Raw genomic sequence first — 22,095 nt, forward strand, 5'->3', positions numbered from 1 at the left:
ATGAGTCTTAATTTATTAAGAACTGACACTTGCTCTCTTTCAATTTTATTAGATTTCAGAGAATTTAAAAACTTAAATTTTCAGAAAAACAATCCAAGTTATGCCATCTTTCATCATTTTCCATTTTACAGTACTAAACAAATATAAATTCATGTATTGAAGGTGGGATACTTTTATTATTTTATACAAAGAACAATTAATTATACAGTTATTGCAAAATACATACAATATATTTGTTATTTAAATTTATTGTGTATGGAATCATTTATGCTTGCTGTCCTAGTACTAATTATTTTCAAGGGAGCAATGAATAAAAAAAGACATAAGCTTTACTCCCATTTAGGTCTTTAGTTGTTTAACAGAAGAGCCAATTAATCGACCTTTTCAGATGTTAGGTACCTCTGCTATGAGGCCATGACACTGGAAAAAAAAACATAGTTTTGTACCTGGTATATACTATTAGGGTCATTTATACCAGAAAACTAGATTGTTTTCCACTTTGTTCAGTAGCAAAGATGGTGTTCACATTCAGATTTAAACAACTTTGTTTTCCTTGAATATATATAAATTCTGTGTCACCATTGTATGAACAATAGGAACATCATTTATAGTGATAATTTATTTATATTTTAATAAGTAAAGCTTGCCTAAATCAGAAGGGCAAAGATAAGGAACTAGATGTCAGGCAATGGTGGCACGCATCTTTAATCCCAAGGTTTGGGAGACAGAGACAGATGGATCTCTATGATTTCAAGGACAATCTGGGCTACAAAATATCAAACTAGAAACAAATCCAGGTGGTGGTGTCCAACATTTTTAATCCCAGATCTAGGGAGTCATACACCTTTAATCTCAGCATTAGAGGGGATATAAAATTAGAGGAGACTGAGACCTAATCTGCTTAGGTTGTTTAGTCTGCCATCACCCAGCCTTGGTAGAGGTAATACTTCTCTAGTGGATTGACTGATTTGCTTTTCTGGTTTTCAGGTCGCACCTCAATATCTGACTCTTTTTTATTATCTGTTACAATCAGTAACGTTTCAACTTTTAGCCTATACTGCAGCCCTTCTCTTATAAAAAGGTAGAGCCAAGTAAATACAAGATAATGAATTTCCCCATATGTTCTATAAGTGTATTTCTCTTACCCTATTTATCCCACTCTACCAAATATCTGAGAGCCATAATGTTCAGTTTTAAATTCCTCTCACAAATCTAAATGTTTATGAATGTGTCATATGTTGCTTTCTACTTGTTGACTCTTCTCAGCAAATAGAGAAACAGTAATATTCAGATCTAATAATTTGTTAGGATTTTAAGTCACCTCCTGAAGAACAGAAACAAGTAAAGAAGTAAAAGAATTGAAAGTAATTTTAAAATACTGCTCCCTAGGAAGCATTAAATACAGAAATTGTAAATCCGCAGTCACTGCACAGACAGGGTTTGAAAGTCAGGGAAATGAGAACTGAGGACAGCCGCCTGAAGTCACTTTTAGATTAGGAGTCAGTTGAGTTTATGAAAGAGAATGAGTTAACAAATCAGACAGAGAGCCCATGTTCTCTTTAAACTTCAGCCATTGTTTTCCAACACGTTCAGTTATTCCCAAATGAGATCAAAACAAAACAAAATATATGAATATAACTAGTTCATTATGTTTTGCAATAATTACACATTGAAAAATTAAAGGCATTACATTTTCTCATATACTCAATGAACAAATCTGCTGGGCTGCATGGCAGAGTAGAAATATAAAGGAAACACGAATTAAGGGCACAATAATAAGATCAATCACTGACCAAAGACTCACTGTATGACAGGCACTATTCTAATCTCTGTTAATGTTTTAGCATGTTGTAATTTCACAACAGTAGGTTTTCCTTATGCAAATATGAAAAAAAGATGAAGAACTCAAGTGATAGTAGGAGTTCTGAGTTTTCAAACATTGAATTGGAATCTGTGTCCCTACTATTTTGCTATGGAGTTCTTATTCTTTTTACCTAACTGTATAAAATTTATGAGTGGGATACAAAACAATAGAAGTAAACAAAAATTTGAAACAGAAGAAGTCTAAGATTCCCATATCTAAAAGGTTATATGCAAGATACAAATTTAGAATAAACTGATTCACTGCTTAGGAAGGTCTATGTTCTTTTTCTTACAGGAGAAAAATGAGTTTATTTAAAATCTATTCCATATTCATTAGTATAATGAAAGGCTGCCTACATTGAACTTCAAAAGTACTTCATGGATAAACAATGTAACTAGTTCTTTGTTTTTAATTTACTCTAAAAGAATCAGTGTTTTAAAAAGTTATTAAAACATACTTAATAGCTACTTATTTAGAATAAACTTAACAATTGAAATTGTTATTTTTATATATGTAGTCGGTAATATAGATTGAACTTTTTGAATTGCCTATTATTTATATAATCACTTTATTATAAGAAATTTATAAACAAAATAGACTATGCAGATAGACTAATAGTGTCACTCAAATAAACACTTTCCCGTACTCAAAGTCTATGCAACTCATCAAATTGTCTATGTAATCAAAACTGCCATTTAGAAGCTGTGAAAATTCATTTTGGGTTTTACACCTTCACTATCTGTAGATGGAATTTTCTGTCCCATTTGGTCTCACAACCATTCAGTACCAAATAAAAACACAGAGGCTTATATTAATTATAAACTGTTTGACTATTGCTCAGACTTATTATTAACTAGATTTCACAACTTAAATTAATTCATAATTCTTATCTATGTTTAGCTATGGGGCCTGGTACTCTTTCTCAGTAAGACATTCTCATCTTGCTTCCTCTGCATCTGACTTGTAACTGCATCTCTGCCTTTCCCCTTCTCAGAATTCTCCTAGCCTGGTTACCCTGCCTATACTTCCTGTCTGGCTACTGGCCAATCATAGTTTTATTAAACCATTATAGGTGACAAATCTTTAGAGTATATAAGAGTATTATCCCACAACAGCTATCAGTTATAGCTGTACTTATTTCCCTACACACAGAGAAAGAAAAATGCACAAATAAAAATGAAAAACACATGACAGTATTAAATTAGGAAAACAATTTGCTTTATATCCTTTTTCACAACTCGTGTTACTTACTTGCATTCTGTCCATCGTCATCACCTAATATTTACTTTTCCTTATTCTCCTAGAAAACCTTTACTAGCCATACTTTTGACAATGTTAACACCCAGAAATCACCAAAAAGAATTAACACCATGGGGAAAAAACTGCCAATAAACAAATGGACTAATGAATGGGCTATTTAAAAAAAGAAAAATGGACAATTTTCAATAACCATTTTTAAATGTGCTCAAACTCCTTAGCAAATAGAAAAATATAAATTAAAACTGCTTTGACAAACCTGATCACCCAAGTAAGAATAGCTATCATCAACTAATCCAACAGCAAATTGTGGAGAGAATGTAGGAAAAAAGAGGAATCTTTGTTCATTTCTGATTGAGATACAAATTAATTGAGCTATTATAGAAATTAATTTGGACATTCCTCAAAAATAAAACTGCCTTTTTACTAAGTTGTTTCATCATCAGACACATGCCCAGAGAATTTCATACTCCACAACCTCTTATATTTATTGCTGCTTTATTCACCATATGAAGAAAACAGAGCCAGCATTGTTATCCATTAGCAGATTAATCGATAATGAAAGAGTATACATTTTTTAAAATGGAATGTTATTCAGCTCCAAAGAAAAATGATGTAACAAATCTTGCAGAAATATAGATGGACTTGGAATAATAAATTAGTTCCTATATTCCTCAAAATATCAATAGCAAATTGTGTTTTATAAATATATGTTAACATGAAACAGAAATATGTTAAGAGACATTGTATGCTAATAGAGTTAACCACTTAACTTCGATAACTACTTTACTTACAATGATTTGAAAAGAATACATTTAAAGGACATGAAATAATATACAACCCACACTCCTAGCAAGCCTCAAGAGTGGCAAATATTTCACTTTGGTATTAAATTTGAGCTAAAATTTCACACATTTATTTTATCTTAGAATTCTTTCTGTTTTGTTTCTCATACTAAAATATTGAATCTACTTTTCATATAATCAATTACAAAAAAAAATCTACATCTTGTGTGACTCTCTGTTGCTTACTATTACATTTTGAACTGGACTCTTCTTTCTTATGCCAATGTAAACTATTTTAGGTTACCATTTTTTGTAAATTAATGCAGTTCATTTCCATTTTATTAAATTGTATTCAGTTTTCCTTCCTTCCCATATTATCTATTTTTCCATTACAATAGGAAAAAATCTTCCAAAATACAGATTTCAGTATCATATAATATCAAGTGTAACACTTGAAATGGGCTGCATGTTTTTCGGTCTGGTTCCAGTGAATCTGTCTTTCTTGAGTCCTTTCTAACATATCCTCTTTTTGTTCCTTCCAAGCTTTGTGCACAGCATTACTTGAAATTGCCTTTTTGATGATTGCCAAATTGTCATTCATTCTTGAAGACAATCCAAGTAGCTAGGAAACCTTGTTTCTTTTTTGAAACAACTTTGGTAGTTTATATGATTTTCTATTACACAGTATGTTAAATTTCTATTGTTTATATTTACACTTTTCTTCCTTGTTTCTAAGAGGCTGGTGACAGAAAATTTATTTTATCATTGTTAACAAAATTTATGAGCACCAAGAAAAAGATACTTTCCAACCTTTGAATTCAATGCTTTTCTTAATTTTCATTTTCCAGTATCACATAAAATATACTGCATTAAATATCTAGACATATAAATACTTAGCAAAATGTAACAATTTTGTTACATATTCATATTTCCCAATTATTCAAAATATCATTGATCATAATTTTTACTCTAAATTTTTATCATAATTTATTATTCTGCATGAAAAAAAGTAGGATGCTGACTTATTTCCCCAGTTATGTAGAACCCATCAGTAAAATATTGACCTTTGACACCTCATGGAATTTTGTTTTTCTGAGACAGGGTTACTCTGTGTAGCTTTGGTGCCTGTCCTGGAACTAGCTCTTGTAGACCAGATTGGACTCAAACTCACAGAGATCTGCCTGCCTCTTCCTCCCACGTGCTGTGATTAAAGGCATGCACCACCACCACCAGCTAGATCTTAAGCCAAATAGATATGTATGTGTAATCACAACTGTTCACTTCGGTACTTTAACCAAACTTGTTGTCCTATACCCATCAATCATTTCTCCACCTATCTAGTTTAAAAGTGCCATAAGAACTACATGGCATTATTCTTATTCTATTATTTCACTTAAGAGATCAGTTGGAGTGCCTACTTCTATGTTTACTTTGCCAGTTTTACCACAAACCTATGTATGACATTCTTCTGTCCTAAATTTTTCTTTAGTCTTCATATATATNAAATGAATATAATGTGTCTGTTTTTATAAAGCCAAGTATTTCTTAGTTGGTAGACAGTAGACAATTCTTTGAAGTAAGTCAAGTTACCAAGAAAAAAACATTAAAAAATGGAGGCTTTCTCTTTTATTTATTTATTTTCCTGAAGAAGTTGAACACTCTGCATTGGCATGGTTTACTTCCCATTCACAATAGGTCACATATAAATTCTGCTTTGTTACAGGAACTCCACATACTGTATGAAAGTATCCATCTCACTGACAGTAGGAGAAAATGACACTGGACTCTGCTACAATTCCAAGATGAAGTACTTTGAAAAAGCTGAACTTAGCAAAAGCAAGGAAATTGCATGCCGAGACATAGAGGACTTTTTATTACCAACCAGGGAACCTGAAATCCTTTGGTACAAGGTATGGACTCTGGAAGATTTTATTGCCTGCAAATAATTTAATGTGTATCTTATGTTAGAGAAATCTGGATGAAGTGTTAAGTTATACCTCATGTTATACAGAGTACTATACCAAGTTGTGCTGCTCATTATAGGTTTTATGAGATTATTTTTTTATGGTATGAGTGATGACTGAATGTATGTCTGTGCACCATTAGCATACAGAATCTAGAGAGTAAATTAGAGGACATGAGATTCCTAGGACTGGAGTTATAGATGGTTGTGAGTGGCCATGTGGGTTTTAGGAATCGGACCTGGGTCATCTGAAAGAGCAACAGTGCTCTTAACTGCCTATCAATATACATTTTAAAAGCCATATTCTTTCATAAATAAATTATCGGTTAATGTTTGCATTGTTGGTCTACTACATAAGCTGTTGTGCTTATATTTGTTTTGCTTATATCGATAACTGTTTCATAAATTTTGATACTGAAAGACATTGAACGATAATTTCTGGGATTAGCATTTCAGCATATCCCAAGGCAAGAGAGAAATAATAGTTATTTTCTTCTATGATATAATGGCACCCTATTTATAAAGAAATATTATATTCAATGGCCATAACTATGCTTATATTGTAGTCATTTTCATATTTAAATATGCTTAATAAATAACATATTGGAAAAAATAATATTACAGCAGTAATATTTTCTTCAAAAACAAAATAAGCCAGTCCTTCTTTGGCCGTCATGTTGCTGATATTCATTGATCTTTCAAAACTACTTATGGTTTTAAGCTTATTTTTACCACCTAAGAGTATTTTTGGATTTGGATATACACAAAAGTAAATTTAGAATCTATGAATCTTCATATGGAATAGTTTATTCACAGACACAAACTCCTAACTTAACCTTTTCTTTATCCAATCAATTGGAAGTTGGACTTTAGGGAACTGGACCTCATACTCCCTAGTGTACAGATGTCAGAATCAAAATATTAACCCTTGTAATTGAATGCCCATAAATTAGAACGAAAATTATTTAAAATAAAACAAGAAACCTGAACAAGTTCTAAAATATTTCTTCAAAATTATAAGCATTCTTCTCAAAGATTTAACTTTGATCCTGCATTAATAACCAATGGAATCTCAGAGCATTAAGAGAGCTGTTGAAAGATTTTTCAACTCTTCCCTTAGATTTTTGTATTGGCCAATGGCTAACATTACTAAATTATTACTCCCACTGGTTTTGTTCCTGTGGGAACGAGTTTTGTTTTTTCAGTTTTGATAATTTTGTACATTTCATCTGTGACATTTTGTAGTTTGCCTGTCTTCCACATTTGAACCTTGAAGAATATGATGAGATTAAAATTTCTAAAACCACATATTCTTTTATAGCATTTGTGTGTGAATACTCTAGATTTGAAGCTTTTCTTGGTCAAAAATAAATTGATTTTGAGATATATATTATCCTTATCTTTTGCAGTGAACTTCTTAAGGTTTTTAAAATATGAGAGTAAATATGCATGCACGTGTTTTATTCAATATTTGAATTGAATTCAATTCAATTATTTCAATATTGAATTATTAATTGAATATTAATTCAATATTAATTGAAATAATTAATTCAATTATTGAATTAAAATTAATTCAATAAATTCAACTTCATTTAAAGTTGCCTTATTTCATAATATTCAGTTAGACATGTTTTTACCATCATAATAGTCACTTAGACTGTAAAAATATCATGACAGAGTGGTAGGTAGAGGTGCAGTGTATATTATATGACACTTTAAATATTTTGCAGTAAATAGTTAATCTCTTCCACAAATTTTGGACATTAAGAAGCTAATTCTAAAGAATAATACTTTAATAAAAATATGTCATTATGACTACTTATATAACAAATATAATCAAATGATAAGTATATTTTGGTTTGAAATAACTGAAAAACACTATACATCATTATACAGAGGCACTGACTCACGTATATTATGGTCCTTAAAAATTTGACTTGTCAATCAATAGTTTTACCTGTTTATAGCTTAAAAGCATTTAAAGCCATTCTGTCCTCATTCTATTAGTTTAAACACTTGTCTGAGAATAGGGATTTAAGTTCTTGGAAAAAGCAGAAATCTCTTGACCCTATAACCTTATGACTAAAGAGACTATAATTTGGCACGTTTATTAATAATGAAAATGAATATTCATGATATTTAGCAAATAAATAACTCTCATTCACTGTTAATGGGAGTTTAATCTGGCATAGCTCTTATGAAAATCATTATAGATACTTTTCACTATGTTAAAATTTGAACTTCCATATGATAGAACCATACCACTCTTGGGATAGACCCAAATACTCCCATATTCTACCACAAGATATACATGTATGCATTTTATTGATGCATTTTCACAATAAGGAAATGGATCAAGTACAGATACCCATCATGAAAGAAATGGATAAAGAAAAGTAGTGTGTGTGTGTGTGTGTGTGTGTGTGTGTGTATGGATTGTAACTTTGCTTGAGCATGAAGAAAAAAATCTTCAAGAAAATAAATAGATCTGAAAAGTAGTCTACTAAATGAAGTTACCCAGTCTCAAAAAGGGGAAAAAATCTTTTTCTCACATATGCAGATTCTGTTGTTGTTTATGTACATGTAACTAAGAGGTTGTGAGAATGAGCATAGAGTATTAAACTAGATAGAATTACACAAGAGGGAAGAGGTGTTGCTAAAGCCAACTAAGGCAGTCAAGGTAAGTGAAGAAAGGTAACACGACAGTGGAAAAGAGGCTCCTTAGTGTGGAAGAGTACAAAGGAAGAGAGGGAGGGAGGGGGTGAAGAGAAACAATAGAAGCAAATTTTGTTTGAAAAATGCCAGATTGAAAACTAATACTGTGTGTGTTAATAGAAATTCAAAAGGCCTTGCACACAAATGTTAATTGTTTCTTCAGTATATAGAGATTTCAATTTTTATAACTGCAGCAATTATATTTTGATAGAGGACTAGAACAGAAGCATCTACACTGTAAATCTATTTTGCACTGTTTATTTAATAATACATTTTAAATCTTATATGATGAATAGCAATAGAGTCAATTTCATGGTACACCTCTATGAATTATTTGCTTTTAAATTTTATGTTGAGTGTGATTAACATATACCTGTTACTATATCTAACAAATCAATATGTTTCTACTACCATAGTACCATTAACAAATTAAAGTGACCCTAAAACTACTCTCCAAGGGGATGGTCATCATTTCCAGATTTGGAAAAAAAAAGTAATTTCTTTGTATTAATTCCAAATCTTTAGCCCCTGTAAAATCGTAATGTATAAATTACTGTTAAGCATCAGGCATTGTACTGCATGCCAATAAACCTACCATGAGGCAGAACAATCAGGACTTAAAGCCTAATCTCAATTACATAGCAAGTTCAAGGCCAGCTTGGTCTAGAGGAGACATTGTGTGAGTGTTTTTAATGAAACCAAAATTATTGCTTTAGTGATTTAAAATATCTTTTATTTGTCATATGTACTAGCTGATTTTATGGTTTTTGTATAGGAATGTAGAACAAAGGCATGGAGACCAAGTATTGTCTTCAAAAGAGATACCTTACTCATAAGAGAAGTCAAAGAAGATGACATTGGAAACTATACCTGCGAACTAAAATATGGCGGCTTTGTTGTGAGAAGAACCACTGAGTTAACTGTTACAGGTAATCACTGTCAGTGTTTCATTTGTAAGTAGAGAAACTGCCTTGTGAGTCAGTTTCAGGGCTGCATACTGATGTTTTTCAATATGGGTAATGAAAGAAACACTCAACCAAATACTAAGTGGATTCCTATAGGTGGAATTTATCCTTCTTGTGTTTAAATCATCTTGTGCTGAAATACATTTGAAAGGTTAAATAGAATATGTTTAGGGAATTATACAAATGTTAGCTTTTGAAAGTACTTGAAATAATGAGTTTACAATTTTTGAAGATCGTGCTTGTACTTTGTAGTGGAATCATTTTTAGAACCATTTTCTCGAGCAATGGAATAGAATACATAAAATCTACCTCTGCATTTATGTCCTGCTGAACATTAGACAAATAATTTTTCATTTTGACTTATTTGTCATTATATAGATAACACATATGATCTCTTGGGTTAAAACAATTTCAGACAAAATCATTTTAAAAAGTAAGATTTGTTTTTATTTTTTAAAATAATCTTTTTTTATTTTACATACCAATCCAAGTACCTTATCCCTCCCCTCTTTATTCTCCCCCCAACTTCCTCACACCCCATTTCCTATCCACTCCTCAGAGAGCGTGAGACCACCCATGAAGAGTCAAAAAGGTCTGTCATATCACTAGAGGCAGGACCAAACCCTTCACACTGTATCTAGGCTGAACAAGGTATCCCTCCAGAGGGAATGGATCCAAAGAGCCAATTCATGCACTAGGGATAAATACTGGTTTCATGACCAGTGGCCCCAGAAACTACCCAAGCCACACAACTGTCACCCATATTCAAAGGGCCTAGTTTGGTGTTTTGAAGAATCACAGAACCATCCTGATATCTTGTTGATGCAGAAAGTAACCAGAATAGTATCAGAGGACTACTTTTTAGAAACAATGTGCAATTCAGCAGTCTAACAAGCTTATTTGCATTATTTTAAGCTCCAGAGTGTTAGTTTACTAATGTACAAAATGATGAAGGTGAAATTTGCCCCTAGGTTATTTTCAAGTGTCAAATTATTTAAGATAATATGGATATGCAGTAAGAAAATTCAAATGTTCAGCAATTTAGTGATGTAAAGGATGATATTCATGATCTTTTTACATTTACAACAACAATCACTTTTGAAAAAAAAATCCTTATGGAACGTAGAAGAGAAGCCTGGACAAAACAAAATAACAAATTACGTATATTTGCACATTCTTATTGAAAGAGGTTCTTGATAACTTTTGGGGGTCATATTTGTGAAACTTTTTTTTTAATTTTTATTTATTTATTTATTAAAGATTTCTGTCTCTTCCCCACCGCCGCCTCCCCTTTCCCTCCCCCTCCCCCAATCAAGTCTCCCTCCCTCATCAGCCCAAAGAGCAGTCAGGGTTCCCTGCCCTGTGGGAAGTCCAAGGACCACCCACCTCCATCCAGGTCTAGTAAGGTGAGCATCCACGAAACTGCCTAGGCTCCTACGAAACCAATAGGTACAGTAGGATCAAAAACCCATTGCCATTGTTCTTGAGGTCTCAGTAATCCTCATTGTCCACTATGTTCAGCGAGACCGGTTTTAACCCGGGCTTTTTCAGACCCAGGCCAGTTGGCCTTGGTGAGTTCCTGATAGAACATCCCCATTGTCTCAGTGTATGGGTGCACCCCTCGCGGTCCTGAGTTCCTTGCTTGTGCTCTCTCTCCTTCTGCTTCTGATTTGGACCTTGAGATTTCAGTCCGGTGCTCCATTGTGGGTCTCTGTCTCCGTCTCCTTTCATCGCCTGATGAAGGTTAATATTCAGGAGGAAGCCTATATGATTTTCTTTGGGTTCTCCTTCTTATTTAGCTTCTCTAAGAACCCGAATTATAGGCTCAATGTCCTTTATTTATGGCTAGAAACCAAATATGAGTGAGTACATCCCATGTTCCTCTTTTTGGGTCTGGCTTACCTCACTCAGGATGGTGTTTTCTATTTCCATCCATTTGCCTGCAAACTTCAAGAAGTCCTTGTTTTTTACTGCTGAGTAGTACTCTAATATGTATATATTCCATACTTTCTTCATCCATTCTTCAATTGAAGGGCATCTAGGTTGTTTCCAGGTTCTGGCTATTACAAACAATGCTGCTATAAACATAGTAGAGCATATACTTTTGTTGTGTGATAAGGCCTCTCTTGGGTATATTCCCAAGAGTGGTATTGCTGGGTCCATGGGTAGGTTGATCCCAAATTTCCTGAGAAACCTCCACACTGCTTTCCAGAGTGGTTGCACAAGTTTGCATTCCCACCAGCAATGGATGAGTGTACCCCTTTCTCCACAACCTCTCCAGCAAAGGCTATCATTGGTGTTTTTGATTTTTGCCATTCTGACAGGTGTAAGATGGTATCTTAAAGTTGTCTTGATTTGCATTTCCCTGATCGCTAAGGAAGTTGAGCATGACCTTAGGTGTCTTTTGGCCATTTGAACTTCTTCTGTTGAGAGATCTCTGTTCAACTCAGTGCCCCATTTTATAATTGGGTTGATTAGCCTTTTACGGTCTAGTTTCTTGAGTTCTTTATATATTTTGGAGATCAGACCTTTGTCAGTTGTGGGGTTGGTGAAGATCTTCTCCCAGTCAGTGGGTTGCCTTTCTGTCTTAGCGACAGTGTCCTTTGCTTTACAGAAGCTTCTCAGTCTCAGGAGGTCCCATTTATTCAATGAGGCCCTTACTGTCTGTGCTGCTGGGGTTATACGTAGGAAGTGGTCTCCTGTGCCCACGTGTTGTAGAGTACTTCCCACTTTCTCTTCAATCAGGTTCAGTGTGTTTGGACTGATATTGAGGTCTTTCACCCACTTGGACTTGAGTTTTGTGCATGGTGATAGATATGGGTCTATTTTCATTCTTCTACAGATTGACATCCAGTTTTGCCAGCACAATTTGTTGAAGATGCTCTCTTTTTTCCATTGTATACTTTTAGCTCCTTTATCGAAAATCAGGTGTTCATATGTTTGTGGGTTAAAGTCAGGGTCTTCTATTCGATTCCATTGGTCGACTTCTCTGTTTTTATGCCAATACCAAGCTGTTTTCAATACTGTAGCTCTGTAATAGAGTTTGAAGTCAGGGATGGTAATGCCTCCAGACGTTCCTTTATTGTATAAGATTGTTTTGGCTATCCTGGGTTTTTTGTTTTTCCATATAAAGTTGATTATTGTCTTCTCCAGATCTGTGAAGAATTTTGATGGGATTTTGATGGGGATTGCATTGAATCTATAGATTGCTTTTGGTAGAATTGCCATTTTTACTATGTTGATCCTCCCAATCCAAGAGCAAGGGAGATCCTTCCATTTTCTGGTGTCCTCTTCTATTTCTTTCTTCAAAGACTTGAAGTTCTTGTCAAATAGATCTTTCACTTCCTTGGTCAGGGTTACCCCAAGATATTTTATGCTCTTTGTGGCTATCGTGAAAGGTGATGCTTCTGTGATTTCCCTCTCTGTTTCCTTATCCTTAGTGTATAGGAAGGCAACTGATTTTTTGGAGTTGATCTTGTATCCAGCCACGCTACTAAAGGTGTTTATCAGCTGTAGGAGTTCTTTGGTAGAATTTTTGGGGTCGCTTATGTATACTATCATGTCATCTGCAAATAACGAAAGCTTAACTTCTTCCTTTCCAATACGAATCCCCTTGATCCCCTTATGTTGTCTTATTGCTATTGCTAGAACTTCAAGCACTATATTGAAGAGGTATGGAGAGAGTGGACATCCTTGTCTTGTTCCTGATTTTAGTGGGATGGCTTTGAGTTTTTCTCCATTTAATTTAATGTTAGCTGTCGGTTTGCTGTAGATAGCTTTTATTATATTTAGGTATGACCCTTGTATCCCTATTCTCTCCAAGACCTTTATCATAAAGGGGTGTTGAATTTTGTCGAATGCTTTTTCCGCATCTAATGAAATGATCATATGGTTTTTTTCTTTCAGTCTATTTATATGGTGGATTACATTGATAGATTTGCGTATGTTGAACCAGCCCTGCATCTCTGGGATGAAGCCTACTTGATCATAATGGATAATTTTTCTGATGTGTTCTTGAATTCGGTTTGCCAGTATTTTATTGAGAATTTTTGCGTCGATATTCATGAGTGAGATAGGCCTGTAATTCTCTTTCTTGGTTGGGTCTTTTGTGAAACATTTTTAGAACACCATGTATTAATTAATTTGATACCTTCGCTAATGCATGTAAAATATCTTTCTTTTATGCTAAGCAAATATCTTTTTTATGTGTGCATGTATCCATGCATCATATAAGAATTCATTTCTTTCAAATCTTGAACTATGATATAATTTGACTCAAAACTTTATTATTTCATGTGACTCGTTTGCCAAATAGCAATTATTCTGACCAGGGGAAAATTCTTTGCATGCTATTCTCTTTGGTAAAAACCTCTGATAAATATCACTAACAGTTTACAGCTGACACTTGCAATTAATGATGGACTTGAATAGTCAACACACATTTAGTCTCTGGTGTGTATTATATACCTATCATAAGTGTATGTATGATTTGCAATCATTTGGTCTGCAGTTTAGCTTTGTGTAATAGATCAGTGTATAGAAAAATTCAGAGGAGCACTTTATCACTTTTATTCCCATTGTTTTTGACAGTTCAGTGAAAAATATGCCAGTGTACACAATAAATACTGAAAATTTTCTGCTGCAATTTTAGCTTACAAAGTATACTGCGATAGATTTTCCTAACATTAGGTATTTAGAAAAAAAAGAACCTAAAATATGAATGAAAGTGATATTCTGAATAAAGATATAAAGATTTTTTCATTTCTTGCCTTAACTCTTTAGAAAGGAAAATGTATCCATGGTAAGCATATCATTCTTTGTCTAGAAACAATAGTATTTATAAATACAATCTATTATGAGTCAGCTAGAAACTAAACATTGTGTCTTGAACTGAAAAAAACCATACATAAGAACATTAGGTAAACCTAAGAGTAGAACTTTATGCTCTTATATTGTTTTATAATTTTCTGTACTTTCTGGATTTGTACAAAACCTTTCCATTTTATTCATAAATGAAGAATACTGAAGTCCTGATCTCCAAAAGAAAACTGGTGATTTTGGCAGAAATCAATTATATGAATTAGTAGGTCTCACCTGATAAATCTATGCATTCTGTATTACACATTCATCATGAACGACTCTCTTCTATTCCACCCTTTGTATGGTATGTCTTGTCCAGCTGATATTCCATTGAGGCCTTCTTTTTTCTAAATGGAAACAGGAAAGCAGATGTGGGGGAGGAGGAGGTGGGAGTGGGAGGCTGGGAGAAAAGGGGGGAGGGCAAACTGTAGTTGTGATGTCTTGAATGAGAGAAGAATAAAAGAAAAAAGAAAGAAAATGTCAAATTAAGCATGAATATATATACAGAAATCTCTTTTATATGATGACTTTATTTCCTTTGGTCCTATATCCAGGAGGGAGAGGTCTGGATCATGTCATAATTTTACTACCGTTTAATTAATCTCTACGAGCTTTCTAGTTTTGATGCTTTCCAACATTGACTAAACTTAGCTGTTCTGGAATTTATTCTGTAGACAAGGCTTCCCTCAAACTCAAAGCCTCTACCTTTGGAGAGCTGCAATTCAAGGTGCACACCACCACATCCTACTCTAAGCTTTACTTCAATTCCTTTTCACAAGTTGCACACTTAGCTGGATGGAATCTTGCCTTGAGGTTACCACTACCTTTATTTCATTTAACACCTGACTTTTCTTAATCTTTTCATCTCCTTAAACACAGGACTTAGTTCCATTTCACTTCCTGGTGACCTTTTACTTCTCAGATTGTACATTTTATAATTCTGTTTGTCAAGCTTGCTCTGTTTCATTACAACTCTTTATAAGAGTGAGCAATAATAACTATGAAAGAGTCAATACTAGGCTGTTTTGAGATTTCTTCTGCCAAGGGAATTCATCCATATCTCTTCAATTTAGCCTCATTTATAGTGTTTGATCACGGCAAAACCCAGCCACATTCTCCACCAAATTATCAGCAAACCATTCTCTAGATGACATACTAGATTTCTTCTCCACTGAAACCCCTTGAACCAGACCACTCAGCACCACTGTCTTCCATGTTCCTACTAAGATTGCTTATTTAGCCACACTTGAAGTTTCCAACATCTTTTCTAATATGTAATCCCCAAATCCATGTTTTTCCAAAGAAAAACAATGTCCAACCCATCACAGCACTACTCCACTCTTGGCTCCAGCTTCTCTCTTGTTTAGGGTTTTATTCAAATGTTTAGTCCATTATCCATGACATGAAGCCTGGTCACAAGCAGGCAGGCATGGTATAGAGAAGGAGCTGAGAGTTCTCTGCAGGCAGCAGAAGGGAACTCGGTGCTGCAGTGGGCATAACTTGAGCATATAAGACTTCAAAGCCTACCTCCACAGTGCTACACTTCCTCCAACAAGACCATCCCTACTCCAACAGTGCCATACATCTTAATAGTGCCAGTCCCTATGTGACAAGCTTTCAAACACATGAGTCTATAGTGACCACTCCTATACAATCAACCACAGATGGCAAATAAAAATGTGCAAATAGTCAAATCTCTATTGATATAAAAGGACAAATGACAGATATTTAAATTCATTAACTAAACTATCTTTTACTTAAAATATATAGTTAGCAGTAACCCTTTTCCAAATTATTTCTGAAAATGTCAATCTGGAAAAAATGTTGTATGTGGAAAAACATTAAACCTGATAATCTTGAAATAAATTAGACTTCTTTTGGTTGCTTTAACATTTTTGTCAGTAAAATACTTTGTTTCTTTTTTTTAGAAATCTTTTTTTAATTATTTATTTTTATTTCATGTTCATTCGTGGTTTTGCCTACATGTATGTCTGCTTGAGGGAGTCAAATTCCCTGGAAATGGAGTTACAGACAGTTGTGAGCTGCCATGTGGTGCTGGGAATTGAACCCAGGTCCTCTGGAAGAGCAACCAGTCCTCTTAACCATTGAGCCATCTCCAAAGCCCCTTTGTTTCTTATTAATCTTGCTAGTTAGTGTACACACATACATGTGCACATGCACACATTCACATTCATATATACTTTCTTGACATACAAGCAGGAATTTTGTAGCTTTTTATATTATCAATTTTTACTGTCTCCTTGAAAAGAGATTAATATATATCCAACACAATTAATAATAAAAGCAGTAACAAAAATCTAATGAAGTCAAAATTTATGGGCTCAATTCTTTTTTAATTGTTTTTATTATTATTAAAAGTTTCTGCCTCCTCCCCGCCTCCCTTTTCCATCTCCCTCCCCCCACTCCCCAAGCCCCACTCCCCTCCCCCTCCCTCTCCAGTCCGAAAAGCAGTCAGGGTTCCAAGGTAAAAAACAATGACTTCTTGAATTTTGCATGCATATGGGCTCAATTCTTATACTTTCTTCCTGTATAATTTGGGGCAGACTGAAATTTTGTTAACACAGATAAAATAACCTTCATTATTTCTCTCTCAGTTTTGTGTATTCTGCTTCATTTAAAAATTGTTACAAAGGCTTTTGCTTTGTCTCCAGATTTTAGATATTGACATAATTTTAAATGAAAAAAGTCACAAAACACAAATGTGATGGAATCAATAAGAAACGAAGCTTTGTATTCTAATAAGAAACTAAATATTCCAAAACATTTTGTTATACTAGATAAGTTATTTATTTACTATACAAAGAAAATATTCTCTGTAAATCATACATGTAGACCATTATGAAGTCTAGGTTGGTGAACATATTTCAAAACAGAGCATACTAAATCCATTGGGATTAAAGTTTTTTGCCCCAAATAATCTAATTATAGTACCCAGTATCTGCTTTAAGGAGTTAAATACTTTTTATTTGGGGGATTCTCTTTTAGTATATGTTCAACTGAGACAGAGTTAACAGTTTAATATTACTCTAGTATATTATACAGTAACTGTGCAATAAATTACAGAATTTTTTACTGTTTATAGGAATGGATATAACAAATACTAGATACTTTTACTTATTGGGGTTTACAATAATGAAGCATGATCATAGTACACCTCAAGAAAATAATGTCATATTTCAATGATTCATTAGATTGTTTTCAGTAGACATTTACTAAAGAGATTATTCTTCTCTCCAGTTATCCATTACAATGTTTTTGCCCACTCTAATGGTTCGATAAATAAGTATCAAATGCATTAGCAAGGCAAAGGGTGAGAAGAGATGGGCCCTCTAGGTGGATATCAAGGATAAGTGGAGTTAACTGGAGAAAAGTGGTTTAAGATGTAAACGCCTCTGCAATATACATAGGCAAGACCTGCCAACAATGGCTTAAGTGTTACTGATTCTTAAGAGACAACTCTGAAAAACTTGATTTTAGAACATACCTTTTCCTATCCTGTCACGTTACTACAGACCAAGTGAGGCACAGTTCTGACTTTCTTCCTTGATATTCAGACATCTAAGTTTCTAATAACTTATAATTTCTCTATTGCACAGAATTTGATACAAACTTGTTCTTATCTGGAGATTAATTCCCACAAGTAGAAAGTGGAATTTCCTTTATTTAGTCCTAAAATGCTTACTGTCAAACTTAACTGGACTCCAGTTACTCCATGTACTTTCTGACAATTCTATTATCATTTCAGACCATGGTCAAAACATTCAGCAACACATTCTACATATCTCTTGTTCACTTGAACCACTTGCTCTTGAACCTCTTGCTCTTCTCTATTTAGTTCTTACTCCACTTTCAGATCTTTGTCGAAACATAACAAACAGCACTGAACTGGGTTTTCAAGCTGGAGTCTGATCTGTTACCGTGAATTTTTTTTTTTTTATGGTGCTGTGGTCCTCCAGCCAGTCTACAGTTTCTTGCTGGGCAGTGGTGGTGCGCGCCTTTAATCCCTGCACTTAGAATGCAGATCTCTGAGTTTGAGGCCAGCTTGGTCTACAGAGTGAATTCCAGGGCAGCCAGGACTGTAACATAGAGAAACTTGTCTCGAACACCCCCCCCCCAAAAAAAAAAGACTGCATCTTGATTTCTTTCCATAACTATACCTTTTATAGTCTGCTCATGTCAAGGGGAGCTGCACACTTACCACCCTTCCTGGATTTCATTTGTTTCAGCGTTTTCACATTCTGCAGTGTGAACTCTGTTTTGATTCAGTACCCAAAACAATTTTCTAGCCAAATTCTGTAAAGCATCTTCAGCATCACAAACATCCTATTTAACATAAGATTCTACATGGACATCAGGAATAAGCTTCATGTGGAATATATTCATCAATTATGTTAGTATTCAGGAATCCATACAGTCCTGCCTTTGGGATCCTGACAGGTTACTTCCTCAGCTGCAACCACTAAGAGCACCCCCTGTGCACATTTGCTTCCTTTCCCACCTCCAGCCTCTCTCTCTCTCTCATCCCTCTTGTACACAAGGACCAGTCTCTGCTCTTCTCAGCCAATTTCACTGTCCCCTTCTCTCTTTTATTCAAATAAACCTTCTATATGAGCCTTGTTGTATGGTGTGACTTCTCTTCACAGCATTTTTAGGTAAATTACAAAACAACTATAGGACCATAATTTCAAAATTTCTAAATCTTCAGACCTGATATTTTCTACTAGGTTCATGAGAACAGAGAACTGTTGGTGTTGGGATTACAGGGCAAAAGTAGTGGGATGTGACAGGAGCAACATTAGGAACAACATTAGTTTTGTTGCTAATAGGTTCAGGAAACTGCAGCTCCACAGTTGGTACAGTTGGCCCATGTTCATTCTCTCTTTATTCCCCCCTCTCTGCCCCCCCTCTCTCTCTATATATATATATGTATATACACACACACACACACACACACACACACACACACACACACACATATATATATATATATATATATATATATATATATATATATGGACCACCATAAGTATTGGTCACATAAGCTTCTTTCAGAAATATTGATGTCACTTCTTGGACTAGAAACAACAATAAGAGAATGGATTAGGAATGTCTTCTATATTGAATTTTTTTCCTAACTAAATGTGATACGTAAGCAAATTAGTCAGGAGTTAAAAACAGAAAATGTTACTGCAAAAAATAAAAGGAAAAGAATGAGAAAAAGTGCTAAATGCATGATAGTTTTAGCAACATTTTCATACTGGGTACATTTTTCACAGAGTTAATGCAGCAATATATTTAAACTACTTTCCCATCAACCATGGGATAAATTTATGCTTTCAAAAGATACATCTTCCTCCTCTTTTTTTTTTTTTTTTTGATGAGAAAGCTGAGGCAAAGAAAGGTTAAGTGGCTATATCAAGGTCACAAAACATCATGGTGACAAATGTAGGAATAAAATTTAATTCCGTGAACTTCAGTCTATGATTTACTCCACTAGATAATTAATAGTAAGACACTGTAGTTTTCATATTAGCTATGCTGATTGCAATGAAAGATTTATCATTTAGGTTCAACTGAAACACATTGTACTGAGACCTTTAATTCTTCTGCCAGTGATGTAATTAAATAGTGTATTTCTGGGTCTTGCTTGAGGGTAGAGGCATTTTTTTTCCTTTCTCTGTCTCTTTCTTTCAAAGTGGTATATTTTATCTTACTGTTAGGAAAATTGTTTTGTTGAATACTTCAATGAATCAACAATGTTTTACTGGCTTGCAACCTTTCATGAACTAATAGTAATGGATACACATATATTTAAAACATTCTTCTGCATGTTTGCTAATATGCCAGAAATAATGCCCTTGAAAACAAATATACAGTTGTTTTTGGTAAACTAAAGCACATTGATAGCTATAGATATTTTTATATATAAAAATCTATCACTTATACATTCTTGTAATGGCAACATCAAAGCGGCTGAGATAGGACCATCTCAAAGTCAATGCCAGCTTGGGTTACTTCACAAAACCATGTCTTAAAAATATTTAAAAATATTTTTGTACATATATTTAACATTATAGGTAAAAGGTAGATAAACTTTTCTGCAGCGAACTCTGAGTTTAAAATAATTTGTATATCTAATCTTGATCTGAAATTTAGTCCCTAGAGAATAAAAAATCTTTTTTCTAAAAAGTATAAGACAGGCACCATGCAAAATGCTTTATAGGCATAACCACCTACATTCACCAAAGGAGAAAACTACAAATACATTTTGGAGGTGTATTTAAAATTTAAATAAAATAATTGCCATTATATTGAGTGGGTTGGGTGAAATTGAGTTCTACTGCTTGGTTGCCATAATTTCTGATGTTCCTATGCTTATGAGCAACAAAGTCAGATGTAGGAGTATAAGAGTTACCTAATAAATAGTCACTAGAATAGTGATTTGTATACAAATAGAAACATATGTAATATCTAGATCTGCTCAAACTGAATTCTTTCAATTGTGTTCTGAAATGAAACGTGGTTAGATTAAATTGTGATATGTTACTGAGTATAGCATATATAATTGAGTACAAGGAATATCTCTTTATGACTTTAATTTTTTTATCAAATGTTTAAATCATGTTTGGTATGTTTTTTAAGTATAATATATTATAGAATAAGAGAGGCCATGAGAAATTGTGGGTGACCAAAAGTGGACTAATATTTCATATTGTCTTTTTTTTTATTTTGGAGTATCTGAGTATAGTGACATATCATGAAATGCGTCCTAAGTTTAAGCAAAAAATTCATTTACAATCTTAAGCATATACCTTCTATACATGGTCTAAAAATAGTGGGATTTTCTAGTATTTTTCCTTTACTTTTTTTTACTTAATTTTTTGTTTCCCTTTTTTGCATAGTTTCTTTCTTATACAATATAATATGAATACAGTTTCCCCTCTGTCTATCATTCCTCGTTCATCCTTACTTTCTCTCCCATCTGAATCCACTCCATTTTTGTCTCTCATTAGAAAAGAACAGGTTTCTAACCGGCGACAACAAAATATAATAAAATTTAAAATAAGATCATATCAATTTGAACAAGCTAAGTCAAAAGAGAAACACAAGAGTCAGAGAATCACTTGTTCACACACTCAGGAGTCCCATAAAAGTATTAAACGGAAAACTATGATATGTAGGCAGAGGACCTAGTACAAACCCCTGTAGGCCTGTGATTAATGCCACAGTTGTACATGGAACAGTGGGCTGTGACCCGCCACCTGGCTCGTGCACAGGCTAGCTTTACCCGAAATAATTGCACACAAATTGTATTCTTTTAAACACTGCCTGGCCCAATAGTTCTAACCTCTTATTGGCTAATTCTCACATCTTGCTTTAACCCGTATTTAATAATCTGTGTTGCACCATGAGGTGTGGCTTACCATGAAAGATCTGAACCTGCATCTGTGTCGGGTGGGAGAATCATGGCAACTGCCTGACTCGGCTTCTTTCTCCCAGCATTCTGTTCTGTCTACTCCGCCTACCTAATTGTCTGTCTATTAAAGGGCCAAGGCAGTTTCTTTATTAACCAATAGACAGATGACCCTCCTACATCACACAGTCTTCATTAGTTCATAGGAACTTTGTTGATTTAGAGGGCCGTCTCCTGGTATCCTATGTTCC

The 22,095-nt window shown here is 34.1% G+C and overlaps 1 protein-coding gene across 1 annotated transcript in view; it reads left to right on the forward strand.

Annotated features, from left to right (window-relative positions):
* Il1rapl1 (interleukin 1 receptor accessory protein like 1) overlaps positions 1–22,095 on the forward strand; it is a 625,637-nt gene that overhangs the window by 97,704 nt on the left and 505,838 nt on the right. The window contains exons 3-4 of the mRNA XM_050124922.1: positions 5,630–5,816; positions 9,360–9,513. Of these exons, the coding sequence (XP_049980879.1) occupies positions 5,630–5,816; positions 9,360–9,513 (341 nt within the window). The remainder of the gene's footprint in view (positions 1–5,629; positions 5,817–9,359; positions 9,514–22,095) is intronic.

The sequence above is a fragment of the Alexandromys fortis genome, unplaced genomic scaffold, assembly GCF_014885135.2.
Source record: "Alexandromys fortis isolate MF-2015 unplaced genomic scaffold, M_Fortis_MF-2015_v1.1 scaffold_226, whole genome shotgun sequence".
In the NCBI taxonomy this organism is placed as follows: domain Eukaryota; kingdom Metazoa; phylum Chordata; class Mammalia; order Rodentia; family Cricetidae; genus Alexandromys; species Alexandromys fortis.